This window comes from Heterodontus francisci, chromosome 3 (assembly GCF_036365525.1).
Source record: "Heterodontus francisci isolate sHetFra1 chromosome 3, sHetFra1.hap1, whole genome shotgun sequence".
Lineage (NCBI taxonomy): Eukaryota > Metazoa > Chordata > Chondrichthyes > Heterodontiformes > Heterodontidae > Heterodontus > Heterodontus francisci.
The window spans coordinates 181,165,765-181,180,113 of NC_090373.1; the positions used below are offsets into that span (position 1 = coordinate 181,165,765).

General features: G+C 46.7%; 1 protein-coding gene across 1 annotated transcript in view; it reads left to right on the forward strand.

The window, feature by feature from the left end:
* Positions 1-14,349, forward strand: part of gnmt (glycine N-methyltransferase) — a 93,610-nt gene that overhangs the window by 55,918 nt on the left and 23,343 nt on the right. Inside the window, exon 2 of the mRNA XM_068027860.1 lies at positions 14,057-14,184. Coding sequence (XP_067883961.1) covers positions 14,057-14,184 — 128 coding nt within the window. The remainder of the gene's footprint in view (positions 1-14,056; positions 14,185-14,349) is intronic.

The following is a 14,349-nucleotide window of genomic DNA, read 5'->3' on the forward strand; positions in this document are numbered from 1 at the left end:
TATAAGCAAGTGAGGTGGGGGTGGGGCAAGAGATAACAAAGGAGGTCTAGATTGGACCAGGCCACATAGCTGACCAAAAGGTCATGGAGCAAAGGCAAACAATATGTTAATGGTGTGTTGAAAGACAAAGCATTAGTACAGATTAGGTGTAAATGCACTGAATATTGAACAGCAGCAAGTGCAAACCTGAAAAAAAAAACAGTGGGTAAGCAAACTGAACAAACTAAGATGAAATGAAATAAATGCAAAAAAAAATTGTAAAAAAAGAATGTAAAAAAAAAAGGAAGAAAAAAAATAACTAAAAATGAAAGTAAAATGAGGGGCTGTCATGCTCTGAAATTATTGAACTCGATGTTCAGTCCGGCAGGCTGTAGTGTGCCTGATCAGTAGATGAGATGCTGTTCCTCGAGCTTGCGTTGATGTTCACTGGAACACTGCAGCAATCCCACGACAGAGATGTGAGCATGAGAGCAGGGGAGAGTGTTGAAATGGCAAGCAACCGGAAGCTCAGGGTCCTGCTTGCGGACTGAGCGGAGGTGTTCCGCAAAGCGGTCACCCAGTCTGATGCAGAATTGTTTCATCTGCTCTTCAACCATCAGGATTCCTGAGCTGCCTTGCTTGTGGTTAGACCCTTGAGCTGTGAAGCCAGTGCATAGGTGCATGATTGTTAGAATTGCAGAAGAACTTTGGTAATGATCTTATACTTAACATGAAGCAGGGGTTTAATGATTCACTTGCCCTTCCTCTCCACCCAGCAAGTGTGTGCAGACTTGCCTATCATGCATTTGCAACAGAATAAGATTGATTTCAGTCAGTTGGATAAACAACTTAGTATTTATGTCCCTAAAGTAACTCTATCCAACAGGATATCTGAGCTAGAAGTAATAAATAGTGCCAGTGCTAGGTGCTTGCTCTCCATGGCTTATCACTAGCATTACATAATGGACACCAGTACAATTCTGCTACTGACTTGGCAAACATCCTTTAAAGTCATTCACAGGCTCAGCTTCAGACAAACGCAAAAGGAGAAAAGTCTCCTTTTTTTATATTTTCTGTCCAAGTCTCAAGATTTTAATAAAAGCAAAATACTGCGGATGCTGGAAATCTGAAATAAAAACGAGAAATGCTGGAACCACTCAGCAGGTCTGGCAGCATCTGTGAAAAGAGAAGCAGAGTTAACGTTTCGGGTCAGTGACCCTTCTTCGGAACTGACAAATATTAAAAATGTCACAGGTTATAAGCAAGTGAGGCGGGGGTAGGGCAAGAGATAACAAAGGAGAATCTACACCTTCTCCTTTGTTGTCTCTTGCCCCACCCCCACCTCACTTGCTTATAACCTGTGACATTTTTAATATTTGTCAGTTCCGAAGAAGGGTCACTGACCCGAAACGTTAACTCTGCTTCTCTTTTCACAGATGCTGCCAGACCTGCTGAGTGGTTCCAGCATTTCTTGTTTTTATCTCAGGATTTTAATGTTCCACCAGTTCCTTGTTTAATGTTCCATCAGTTTTTATTGCTGGGAGGATCCTGGCTGGAATACTTATGAACAGGCTTGTGCTTACCATTGTGTAAGAAAATCTCAGAGCCAGTGTGGTTCCAGAGCAAACAGAGGCACCACAGACATGGTATTTGCACTCAGACAATTACAAGGAAAGTGTCGTGAGCAAAACAAAGGCCTGTATGTCAATTTCATAGACCTCACCAAGGCATTCGATACTGTGAGTAGAGATGGACATTGGAAAATCCTTGTAAAACTTGGATGCCCACCCAGGTTCCTGGCCATGGTGAAGCAGTTTCATGAAAATCAGTACGGACAAGTCGAGCAGAACAGTGACCTCTCGAGTCCCTTTTGTATCTTCAATGGCGTGAATCAGGGATGTGTGCTGGCACCGACCTTATTCATCTTTTTCAGCGTTATGCTGCAGCAGGCAATGGGAGACCTAAAGGAGGGGGTTTACGTACACGTCCGGACTGACTGAGGCCTTTCAACCTCAGGTATCTTCAGGTTCACGCAAAGACCCAAGAAAAATTCATCCGTGAACTTTATTTCGTGAATGACTATGCTCTCCTGGCCCAAAGTCAGTCGGACCTGCAACGTATAACAACACCTTTTTCCGCGGCAGCACTACTCCTCGGACTAAAAATCCGTTTAAAGAAAACTGAAGTCCTGCATCAGCCTGCACCCCAAGAAGAATATAGATCACCAAGCATTGTCATCGAGGGAACCGAATGCCATCAAGAAATTTACTTATTTGGGGAGCATCATCCCATTTGATGCCACCACAGACAAGGAAGTGGACAATAGGCTCTCAAAAGCAAACAGTACATTCGGCAGACTCTACAAATTTGTGTGGAGCAACCACAGCCTCCGAGCACAGACCAAACTCAGTCTACAAAGCCATCGACCTCACCACCCTTCGGTATGGCGCCAAGTCATGGGTCCTATACCGCCATCATGTACACCTTCTAGGGCACTTCCATCAGCGCTGCCACCGCAGCATCTTCAAGATCCGCTGGCAGGACCACATCACAAACATCAAAGTCCTGGAAACAGTCAACATCAAGGCCAGCCTCCTGTAAAGCCAACTGCGTTGGGCGGGTCACATTGCCCAGATGGATGCCAGTTGCTGCCCAAAATCGTGTTGTATGGAGAGTTGACAACGGGTAAAGGAACAGAGGTGCCTCATACAAAAGTCTCAAGGACTCCCTGAGGAAGTTCCTCTCTGTGTTGACCATTGCCAGTGGGAAGCGCAGGCCAAGGATTGTGATGCCTGGAGATTCTACATCAGGAGGGCTACAGACACCTTTTGAGATTGAGCGAAGAACCAGCAAGAAGGAGGAGAAGGACGGATCCAATTTTCCCCCAGCAGCTATTACACCTTCACTTGTACCTGCTGTGGGAGAATCTGCCGGTCACGGATAGGCCTGACTAGCCACCAGCGGGCCTGCAACCGATGAGTACAACTTTCACAAAATCTTCGTCCATGCAGAAATGCCAGGAGAAGGAGTTCCTTGGTCTCACTGTGACTTACCCGAGAGATCTTTTTCCAGCTGCTTCCTTGCTTTCTCCCATCCCATTGGCAGGTTATCGCTGAACCTTGCATCCACTTCCCCCACCCACTCCCATTTATTGGAACTTCCCCCAAATGAATTTGGTTGGCTAACTTTTTTTTCCATTTCCTCCATGAGTCTTCTAAAAAGACTGATCCCTCTTACCATTCCCTTAGCTCTTCCCCTGTCCTGTTTTTGGTGTCTTCTCTTTTTAAAGGTCTCCAAGTCCCATTCATATAGAAGGAATTCTGTATCAATGTAAAGTTGTTGGTGATGACCTCTGGTAACTTGCCAAAGCAAATATTTTAATGTTCCAGACAGCGAGTACCTGCAGGCTGACCTACCATGGGGGGTCATCAAAGCTAAATTCATAGCCATCACCTACACTTTCGAGTAGTAGTCACTACATAGTGATTGGAAGCAGGAATTTTGGCTGATCTTTTTTTCAAGCTCCTTATTCTACAGATGCCACCTCTACAGAGATCAACAAACTAAGCATTAGACCATCAGTGGGTCAGACATCTGATCTGTACAGATAAGGCCTCCTGCACGCAGTCCACTTGCTAAGCAATTGGAGTGCACTTGTGGGTATTTGGAAGGGGACATTCTAGCACGTACTTGAACAAATGAGTGTTGCACAAAGTTATATTCAGGCAACCCTTCATTGTGTAGCTGAACTATTGGACTAGGGTGTAATGGGCTGAAGTGGACAACCAACCTATCCTAATATAAAAGCAAAATACTGATGCTGCTAGAAATCTGAAATAAAAACAATGTGCTGGAAATACTCAGCAGGTCAGGCAGCATCTGTGGAGAGAAAAACAGTTAATACAAGATACAAGAAATCTCCTGGAATTAGAGATCCAAGGGATTAGGGGGAAATGAGGAAATTAGTGTAGGTAAGAAGGTTGTATTGGAGAAATTAATGGGGCTGAAGGTTGATAAGACCTTTAGGACCTGATATTATACATCCCAGAGTGTTGAAAGAGATAACTATGGAGATAGTGGATGCATTGGTAATCATCTTCCAAAATTCGACAGATTCTAGAGCAGGTCCTGCAGTTTGGAAGATTGCAACTGTCACCCCACTATTTAAGAAGGGAGGGAGAGAGAATTACAGACCTGTTAGTCTTGCATCAGTCTTGGGTAGATGCTAGAATCTACTCTAAAGGATGTGATAAATGGACACTTGGATAATAATGATCTGATTGGGCATAGTCAACATGGATTTATGAATGGGAGATCATGTTTGACGAACATGTTGGAGTTTTTTTGAGGAAGTTACGAACAGAATTAATAATGGGGACCTGGTGGACGTGGTATACTTGGATTTTCAGAAGGTTTTTGATAGCCCCCCCCCCCCCCCCCCACAGGAGGTTGCTTAGCAAAATTAAAGCATATGGCATAGGAGGTAATATTCTCTTCTCTCTTTGGCCTCCTAGTCTCGAGAGACAATGGGTAAGTGCCTGGAGGTGGTCAGTGGTTTGTGAAGCAGCGCCTTGAGTGGCTATAAAGGCCAATTCTAGAGTGACAGACTCCTCCACAGGTGCTACAGATAAAATTGTTTGTCGGGGCTGTTACACAGTTGGCTCTCCCCTTGCGCTTCTGTGTTTTTTCCTGCTAACTGCTAAGTCTCTTCGACTCGCGACACTTTAACCCTGCCTTTATGGCTGTCCGCCAGCTCTGGCGATCACTGGCAACTGACTCCTACGACTTGTGGTCAGTGTCACAGGACTTCAAGTCGCGTTTGCAGACCTCTTTAAAGCGGAGACATGGACGGCCGGTGGGTCTGATATCAGTGACGAGTTCGCTGTACAATATGTCCTTGTGGATCCTGCCATCTTCCATGCGTGGCCAAGCCATCTCAAGCGCCGCTGGCTCAGTAGGTTGTATATGCTAGAGATGTTGGCCACAGCGAGGACTTCTGTGTTGGAGATACGGTCCTGCCAAGGATTCTCCGGAGGCAGCAAAGATGGAATGAATTGAGACGTCGTTCTTGGCTGACATATGTTGTCCAGGCCTCTCTGCCGTAGAGCACTGAGGACACAGGCCTGATACACTTGGACTTTTGTGTTCTATGTCAGTGTGCCATTTTCCCACACTCTCTCTTGGCCAGTCTGGACATAGCAGTGGAAGCCTTTCCCATGCGCTTGTTGATTTCTGCATCGAGAAACAGCTTACTGGTGATAGTTGAGCCTCGGTAGGTGAACTCTTGAACCACTTCCAGAGCGTGGTCACCTATATTAATGGATGGAGCATTTCTGACGTCCTGTCCCATGATGTTCGTTTTCTAGAGGTTGATGGCTAGGCCAAATTCGTTGCAGGCAGCCGCAGTCCTGTCGATGAGTCTCTGCAGACACTCATCAGTGTGAGATGTTAAAGCAGCATCGTCAGCAAAGAGGAGTTCCCTGATGAGGACTTTCCGTACTCTGGTCTTCGCTCTTAGACAGTCATGACTGGCAGAGACTGGACTGCATTGAGGGCGGTCTCAGTGACAACATTTTCCCTGGAGTACAGTTCCAGGTAGTGCCCCAGCCAGCAGTCAATTTGCTTGTGTTGGTCAGTGATTGTGTCCCCTGATTTAGACTTGAGGGGGGCGATCTTCTTGATGGTTGGCCCAAAAGCTCTCTTAATACCATCATGCATTCCTTTGATGTTTCAGGTGTCGGAGGCCAGCTGAATATGACTGCATAGATGTTGCCATTGGTCATTTGCGCAGTGCCTGGCTGTTCTTTCTGCAGTGCTTCTGGTTGCTTCAAGTGCTACGGATATTAACTCGCTGGGGGCTTTCTTGTAGTTAAACAATGCAATGCACTTAGCGGCTGTGACAGGTTCCAGCCCTTCAAAGTGAGATTGAAATCAGCCTGCATTCTGCTTCACACGTTTGCCATCGGTGGTCATTGCTGAGTTATAGATGGCGCCTCTGATGTGGGCCCACTTGGTCTCTGCATCCCCTATAGGCGTGTTTTGAAGGGCTTTTTCAAGTGAATTTAGAAACTTATGTAACAGCTGTGGATAAGCTGTGGCACCCCGAAGGCAGTCATGTGTCACCTTTGGCATGTTTCCGGCAGTTCCTGCAGCCATACCAGTGCCAAATGTCATGCTCTGCACTCCTTTGGACCCAACCAGGAAGGCCGAGAAGGGGGTTTTGACACTTGGGCAACTCACAACCTCCATACATCTGCCCAGGCATGCGCCATGGAGAGGTCACTCCATAGTCGCCTCACAGCAACAAAAACAGCATGGAAGGCAGCAGTTACGGGTTATAAGTCCAGCTCAATTGGCACAGAGATTGGGCGCAACGGGTTGGCTTTGTCGGTGGGAGACGTCATCGCATCTCACTGGACAGCTACTGCCCACCTCAAACAGGGTGGCCCCCCATCAGTAAGGTTCTATCCCGCCACAGTTCACCTGCTTCAATGGGTGCTTGGAGCTTGGGGTCATTGCCCGACAAGTAGACTGTAACACCGCACCAAACAGCACGACAAAAAATGAGAAGGTACCAGCCCTTTGTTTTGCAAGCTGGAATGTCAGAACCTTGTGTCCTGGCCTGTTGGAAGACCTTACACAAATCAACGATTCTCGGAAGACCGCCGTCATTAACAACGAGCTCAGTAGACTCAATATGGACATTGCAGCACTTCAGGAGACACACCTCCCTGAGAGCGGATCTATAAGAGAGCAATACTACACCTTCTTCAGGCAGGGTAGGGATCCTGAAGCGCCAAGACAGCATGGAGTGGGCTTCGTCATCAGAAACTCTTTGCTCAGTATGATAGAGCCACCTTCAAATGACTCGGAACGCATACTGTTCATTCGACTGCTCGCCGCCTCTGGTCCATTACACCTACTCCGCATCTATGCTCCAGCACTCTGTTCCCCACATGAAGTTAAAGACCTGTTCTGCGAGGAACTCCATAATATCATTAGTAGCATCCCCAACACCGAACATCTGGGGGATTTTAATGCCAGGGTTGGGGCCGACCATGACTCATGGCCCTCCTGCCTTGGGGCGCTATGGCATTGGAAGGATGAATGAGAATGGACAGACTGCTGGAGTTGTGTACCTATCTCAACCTCTGCATCACCAACTCGTTCTTTCATACTAAACCTGTCACCAGGTTTCATGGAGGCACCCAAGATCACGTCGTTGGTACCAGCTGGACCTCATCGTCACAAGGCGAGCCTCTTTAAACAGTGTTCAAATCCACAGTGCAGGCTGTGACACCAACCACTCCCTTGTGCAGCAAGGTTAGACTCGAAGCAAAGAAGCTACATCACTCCAATCAGAAGGGCCGCCCGCTCATCAACACTAGCAGAATTTTTTATCCACAGGAGGTAATGTACTGGCCATGGATTAAGGATTGGTTAACAGGCAGAAAGCAAAGAGTAGGAATAAACTGCTCGTTCTTGCGTTGGCAGACTGTGGCCAGTGGGGTACCACAGGGATCAATGGTTGGACCCCAATTTTTATTCACAATATATATTTGGATGTGGGGACAAAATGTAATATTTTCAAGTTCGCGAATGACTAGGTGGGAATGTGTGTTGTGAGGAAGATGCAAAGCGGCTTCCAGGGGATTTGGATGGACATAGTGAGTGGGCAAGAATGTGGCAGATGGAATGTAAGTGGAAAAATGTGAGGTTATCCACTTTGGTGGGAGGAATAGATGTGCAGATTATTTCTTAAATGGTAAGAGATTAGAAAGTATAGAGGTACAAAGGGACCTGGGTGTCCTTGTCAATAAGTCACTGAAAGCTAACATGCAGGTGCAACAAGCAATTAGGAAGGCTCATGGTACATTGGCCTTTATCGCAAGACAATTTGAGTAAAGGAGCAGTGAAGTTTTGCTTCAATTGTATAGAACCTTGATTAGACCGCACCTGGAGTACTGTGTGCAGTTTTGGTCCCCTTACCTTGGGAAGGACATTATTGCCATAGAGGGAGTGCAACGAAGGTTCACCAGACTTGTTCCCGGGATGGCAAGACTGCCCTGTGAAGAGAGATTAGGGAAACTGGGCCTGTATTCTCTAGAGTTTTGAAGAATGAGATGTGATCTCATTGAAACCTACAAAATACTGCAAGGGATAGACAGAGTAGATGCAGCTAAGATGTTTCCCCTGGTTGGGGAGTCTAGAACCAGGGGACACAATTTCAAAATAAGGGGAAGCCACTTAGGACCGCGATGAGGAGCCATAGAGTAATATAGCACAGAAACAGGCCCTTCGGCCCATCGTGTCTGTGCCGGCCATCAAGCACCTATCTATTTTAATCCCATTTTCCAGCACTTAGCCCATAGCCTTGTATGCATGGCGTTTCAGGTTACACACCTAAATACTTCCTAAATGTTAGAACATAGAACAGTACAGCACAGTACAGGCCCTTCGGCCCATGATGTTGTGCCGAACCTTTAATCTACTCTGAGATCAAACTAACTACCTACCCTTCATTCTACTATCATCCATGTACCTATCCAAGAGTCGCTTAAATGCCCCTAATGTATCTGCTTCTACTACCATCGCTGGCAGCGTATTCCACGCACCCACCACTCGCTGTGTAAAGAACCTACCTCTGACATCTCCCCGAAACCTTCCTCCAATCACCTTAAAATTATGCCCCCTGGTGATAGCCCTTTCCACCCTGGGAAAAAGTCTCTGACTATCCACTCTATCTATGCCTCTCATCATCTTGTACCCCTCTATCAAGTCACTTCTCATCCTTCTTCGCTCCAATGAGAAAAGCCCTAGCTCCCTCAATCTTTCTTCGTAGGACATGCCCTCCAGTCCAGGCAGCATCCTGGTAAATCTCTGCACCCTCTCTAAAGCTTCCACATCCTTCCGATAATGAGGCGACCAGAACTGAACACAATATTCCAAGTGTGGTCGAACCAGGGCCTTTTAGAGCTGCAGCATAATCTCGCGGCTCTGAAACTCAATTGCCCTGTTAACAAAAGCCAACACACCATACGCCTTCTTAACAACCCTATCAACTTGGGTGGCCACTTTGAGCAATCTATGGACATGGACCCCAAGATCCCTCTGTTCCTCCACACTACCATGAATCCTGTCTTTAAGCCTGTATTCTGCATTCAAAGTCGACCTTCCAAAATGAATCACTTCACACTTTTCCAGGTTGAACTCCATCTGCCACTTCTCAGCCCAGCTCTGCATCCTGTCAATGTCCCGTTGCAACCTCCAACAGCCTTCCACACTATCCACAACTCCAGCAACCTTCGTGTCTTCGGCAAACTTGCTAACCCTGCCTTCCACTTCCTCATCCAAGTCATTTATAAAATTCACAAAGAGCAGAGATCCCAGAACAGATCCTTGTGGAACACCACTGGTCACCGAGCTCCATGCTGAATACTTTCCATCTACTACCACCCTCTGACTTCTATGGGCCAGCCAATTTTGTATCCAGACAGCCAACGTTCCATGAATCCCAAGCCTCCTTATTTTCTGAATGAGCCTACCATGGGGAACCTTATCAAACGCCTTGCTAAAATCCATAAACACCACATCCACTGCTCTTCCTTCATCAATGTGTTTTGTCACATCTTCAAAGAATTCAATAAGGCTTGTGAGGCATGACCTGCCCCTCACAAAGCCATGCTGACTGTCTCTAATCAAACCATGCTTTTCCAAATAATCATAAATCCTGTCTCTCAGAATCCTCTCCAATAATTTGCCCACTACCGACGTAAGACTGACTGGTCTATAATTCCCAGGGTTATCCCTATTCCCTTTCTTGAACAAGGGAACAACATTTGCCACCCTCCAATCATCCGGTACTACTCCAGTGGACAGTGAAGACGCAAAGATCATCGCCAAAGGCGCGGCAATCTCTTCCCTTGCTTCCCGTAATATCCTTGGGTATATCCCATCTGGCCCCGGGGACTTATCTGTCCTCATATCGTGCAAAATTTCCAGCACATCCTCCCTCTTAACCTCAACCTGTTCGAGCATATCAGCCTGTTCCACGCTGTCCTCACAAACGACCAGGTCCCTCTCACTAGTGAATACTGAAGCAAAGTATTCATTTAGGACCTCCCCTGCCTCCTCCGACTCCAGGCACAAGTTCCCTCCACTATCCCTGATCGGCCCTACCCTCACTCTGTTGTGAAGGTCCTGCCTCTACCACCCCTTCAGGTAGTGTGTTCCAGATTCCAACCATGCTCTGGGTGAAATTTTTTTTCCTCAAATCCCCTCTAAACCTCCTGCCCCTTAACTTAAATCTGTACCCCCTGGTTATTAATTCCTCCACTAAGGGAAAATGTTTCTTCCTATCTATCCTATCAATGCCCCTCATAATTTTGTATACCTCAATCAGGTTCCCCCTCAGCCTTCTCTGCTCGAAGGAAAACAACCCTAGGTTATCCAAACTCTCTTCATAGCTGAAATGCTCCAGGCAACATCCTGGTGAACCGCCTTTGCACCCTCTCCAATGCAATCACATCCTTCCTATAGTGTGGTGCCCAAAACTGTACACCATAGTCCAGCTGTGGCCTAACTAGCGTTTTATATAGCTCCATCATAACCTCCCTGCTCTTATATTCTATGCCTTGGCTAATAAAGGCAAGTATCCCATATGCCTTCCTAACCACCTTATCTACCTGTTGTCCTGTTGTCTGAGCCTGAAATTCCAGAATCAGGAACTGTAGGATATATTTGCCATATTGCAATGAATTAGGCGAGGACGCCAATAAATAGGGGAATTCGGGGAAGCATCAATAAATGGAATTAGGGGAGGGCACCATGCCATCCAGGAGTCACGTTTGCGGCCGCAGAAACACCTGTCTGTTTCCCTTACGATTGAATCCCTTAACGCTATAGCCCTGATACTTTTCTTCCATGGTGCCAGGAACTTGGCTCTTTCTGCTTTCCCCTGAGCCATCTCCCCCAACAATATCCAAAGCAGTATATCTGTTAGAGAGGGGGATGGCCACAGGGCAATCCTGCACTACCTACCGCCTGTGGAGTGGCGCAGTGGTTAGCACCGCAGCCTCACAGCTCCAGCGACCTGGGTTCAATTCTGGGTACCGCCTGTGTGGAGTTTGCAAGTTCTCCCTGTGTCTGCGGGGATTTTCTCCGGGTGCTCTTGTTTCCTCCCACAGCCAAAAGACTTGCAGGTTGATAGGTAAATTGGCCATTATAAATTGCCCCTAGTATAGGTAGGTGATAGGGGAGTATAGGGACAGGTGAAGATGCGGTAGGAATATGGGATTAGTGTAGGATTAGTATAAATGGGTGGTTAATGGTCGGCACAGACTCGGTGGGCCGAAGGGCCTGTTTCAGTGCTGTATCTCTAAATCTAAAAAAATCTAAATCTCTACTCTGCCTGGTGGTCACCCATTCTCTTTCTGCCTTTTCAGCATTTGCCTGCAGTGTGACCACCTCGCTGAACTTTCTATCCACGACGATCTCAGCATTGCGGATGCTCCACGGTGAATCCACCCGGAGCTCCAGCTCCATAATGCGGGAAATTTCTTTACTCAGAGGGTTGTGAATCTTTGGAATTCTCTACCCCAAAGGGCTGTGGAAGCTCAGTGAGGACTGGAAAATTATGGTCAAACCCTCTGCTATTTCCCCCCTTGCTTCTTTCAAAAGCCTAGGATACATTTCATCTGGCCCTGGTGATTTATCAACTTTCAAAGATGCTAATCCCATTAATACTTCCTTGCTCCCTATGTTTATCACATCCAATACTTCACACTCTTCCTCCTTAACTACAATATCTGATCTGGAATACGCTGCCTGCAAGAATGGTGGAAGCAGATTCCATAGTAACTTTCAAATGGAAATTGGATATATATCTGTAAAGAAAAGAAAGTGCAAGATGAAGGGAAAGAACAGAGGAGTGGGACTAATAAGAAAGCTCTTTTAAAAAGCCAATACAGGCACAATGGACCGAATTTCAGCCTCCTTTATGTTCTTTGATATAAATCTGATTATAAATGCTGAGGATGGATAAGAAACTGTCTGAAGGATACAGAACAAGTTGTATTCATTGGAGGAGTTATGTCAGCTGGCAACATTGAGTATTGAGTTGGCTATCTCAGGGCTCAATGCTGGACTATTTATTGTCTTTAATTAACATCAATAACCTAGATATATATACACAATGCAATGTGGCCAAATTTGTAAATAATGCAATACTAGGAGGGGTAGTGAAATTGGAGCAAGCAGCTCAGAAATTACAAAATTTTGTAAGATTTGTAAGTGGCCAGAACAATAGACAATGAAATGCAATGTAGACAGGGGTATAATGTGCTGCTAGAAAACATACATGACCTGTAATCGCCATGAAGGGATTGAAATAAGGATGAAGTAGAAAGTAACCTAGGAGTGCGAGTAAAGTCAACAAAAAACCAGTCCAACTAATGTAGAGATGCAACTAGGTGAAGAGAGAGAGCAGCATTGATAAGCTATAGGAAGAGAGAGAGGAACATTGATCAGCTGTAGGAACAGAGAGAGGAACATTGATCAGCTGTAGGAAGAGAGAGAGAGGAACATTGATCAGCTGCATGAACAGAGAGAGGAGCATTGATCAGCTGTAGGGCGAGAGGGAGAGGAACATTGATCAACTGTAGGAACAGAGAGAGGGGAACAGCAATCAGTTGTAGGAAGAGAGCGAGGACATTGATCATCTGTAGGAATGGGGAAGAAGGAGCATTGTAAGCCTGAGACCTGCAGACCGGTCAGCAGGCACATTGCAGACAGAAGCATCTGAGGAGAGCCTTGCGTTCACGGAAAAGCGATTTTTCACAAAGAATATATTGTATTACATTTGCTTGTATTGTATTACATCTGTGACCTATTTGCCCTGGCATCTAACCTTTGTACCTCCCCATATAGTCCATTGCATTCTTGCATACAATTTATTTGCCTCTAAATTGTGATTATTAGCTGATACCCAAATAATTTTCTGAAGTGAAATGTCTGGGGGAATTTTAAGCTCTTCCCCACAGCAGGTTTGGAGCTGGGGCGAGCATAAAACCGGGTGCGTTCGTGTTGGGTTGGGGGGGCTTCCCGCCAACGTCCCGCCTCTGCCAAACTTTAGGCCCGGATGGGAAGGCCTATGAAGAGACTTCCCACCCTGCCGACAATGGAAGCTTTTAACTGGGCAATTAACCCCATTAAAGGGCCTCTTCCCGCTGCAGTCGCAATTAGCTGTGCGGCGGGCAGCCGTTGCTGCATGGGAGGCACAGCACGCAAATCGTGCGGGCAGCTTCTAGGCTCCTGTGGGGCTGGGGTGGCAGGGTCCCTCATGAAAAGGCACTTAGTGCCTGAATGATGGACCCGGCATTGGGACAGGGTCCCCATGAGAGCCATTCCCCTGCCCTTGCTACCAACCCCCAACAGTCCCCCGCTCCAGGAGACCTCTTCTGCCCTGACCTACCTGTGGCCTGGGTCCAGCGACTCTTGGCCTCTGGTAGGTGCTCCTCCAGCAGCAGCTACTGCCTCTGTTGTGTCGCTGCAGCTGCCGGCTTCTGATTGGCTGGCAGCTCTCCAAGGCTGGGACTTACAGTGACGGAGTCCTTAATCCTGTGGAAGGCCTGCCGCTGTCCACTGAAGTGTCTGATTGGCACTAGATTTGGCGGGCTTCCCAGAGAAGAGGCGATGCAGGGATCTCATTGTTGCTGTTGCCAGACGTCAAGACCCTGTTTGTCAGGGTAAAATCCTGGCTGTGGCCACTGTCTTATTATTGATTGTGGGATCTTGCTTTGTGCTGTTTTTCCCTAAATTACAACATGTGATGTACTTCTAAAGTACATTGGGACATCCTGAGTCTATGAAAGTCACTATATAAATGTATATTCTTTCTGTATGCTGCGATGGGTTGACTGCAGGATTCTTCTCTCGAGCCCAAAAGGGCCTTTCCATGTGCAGCAATCCTGTAAACAACATGTTGTGCCATTGTCAGGGGTGTACCTGTCACCAACAAAGTCCTTTTATTGCAGCCGGCCAGCCCCACTCTAATAGCACTGTCTGCTTGCCTTGACAGAGTGGATTCCATAATGCTGGTGGAAGAAGGATTCACCATGGTGAGTGCAGATGCCAGTGACAAAATGCTGAAATATGCTTTAAAGGAGAGATGGAATCGACGGAAAGAAGAGGAATTCGATAAATGGGGTAAATATCTGGTCAGAAGAGAAAGCAAAAAAGAGAATTCTCCGTTACCATAGGAATATAGGTACAAGAGTAAGCCATTCAGCCTCTCAAGCTGATTCTGCCATTCAGTTAGATCATGGATGATCTGTATCTTAACTCCATCTACTGTATTTAGTTCTGTGACCC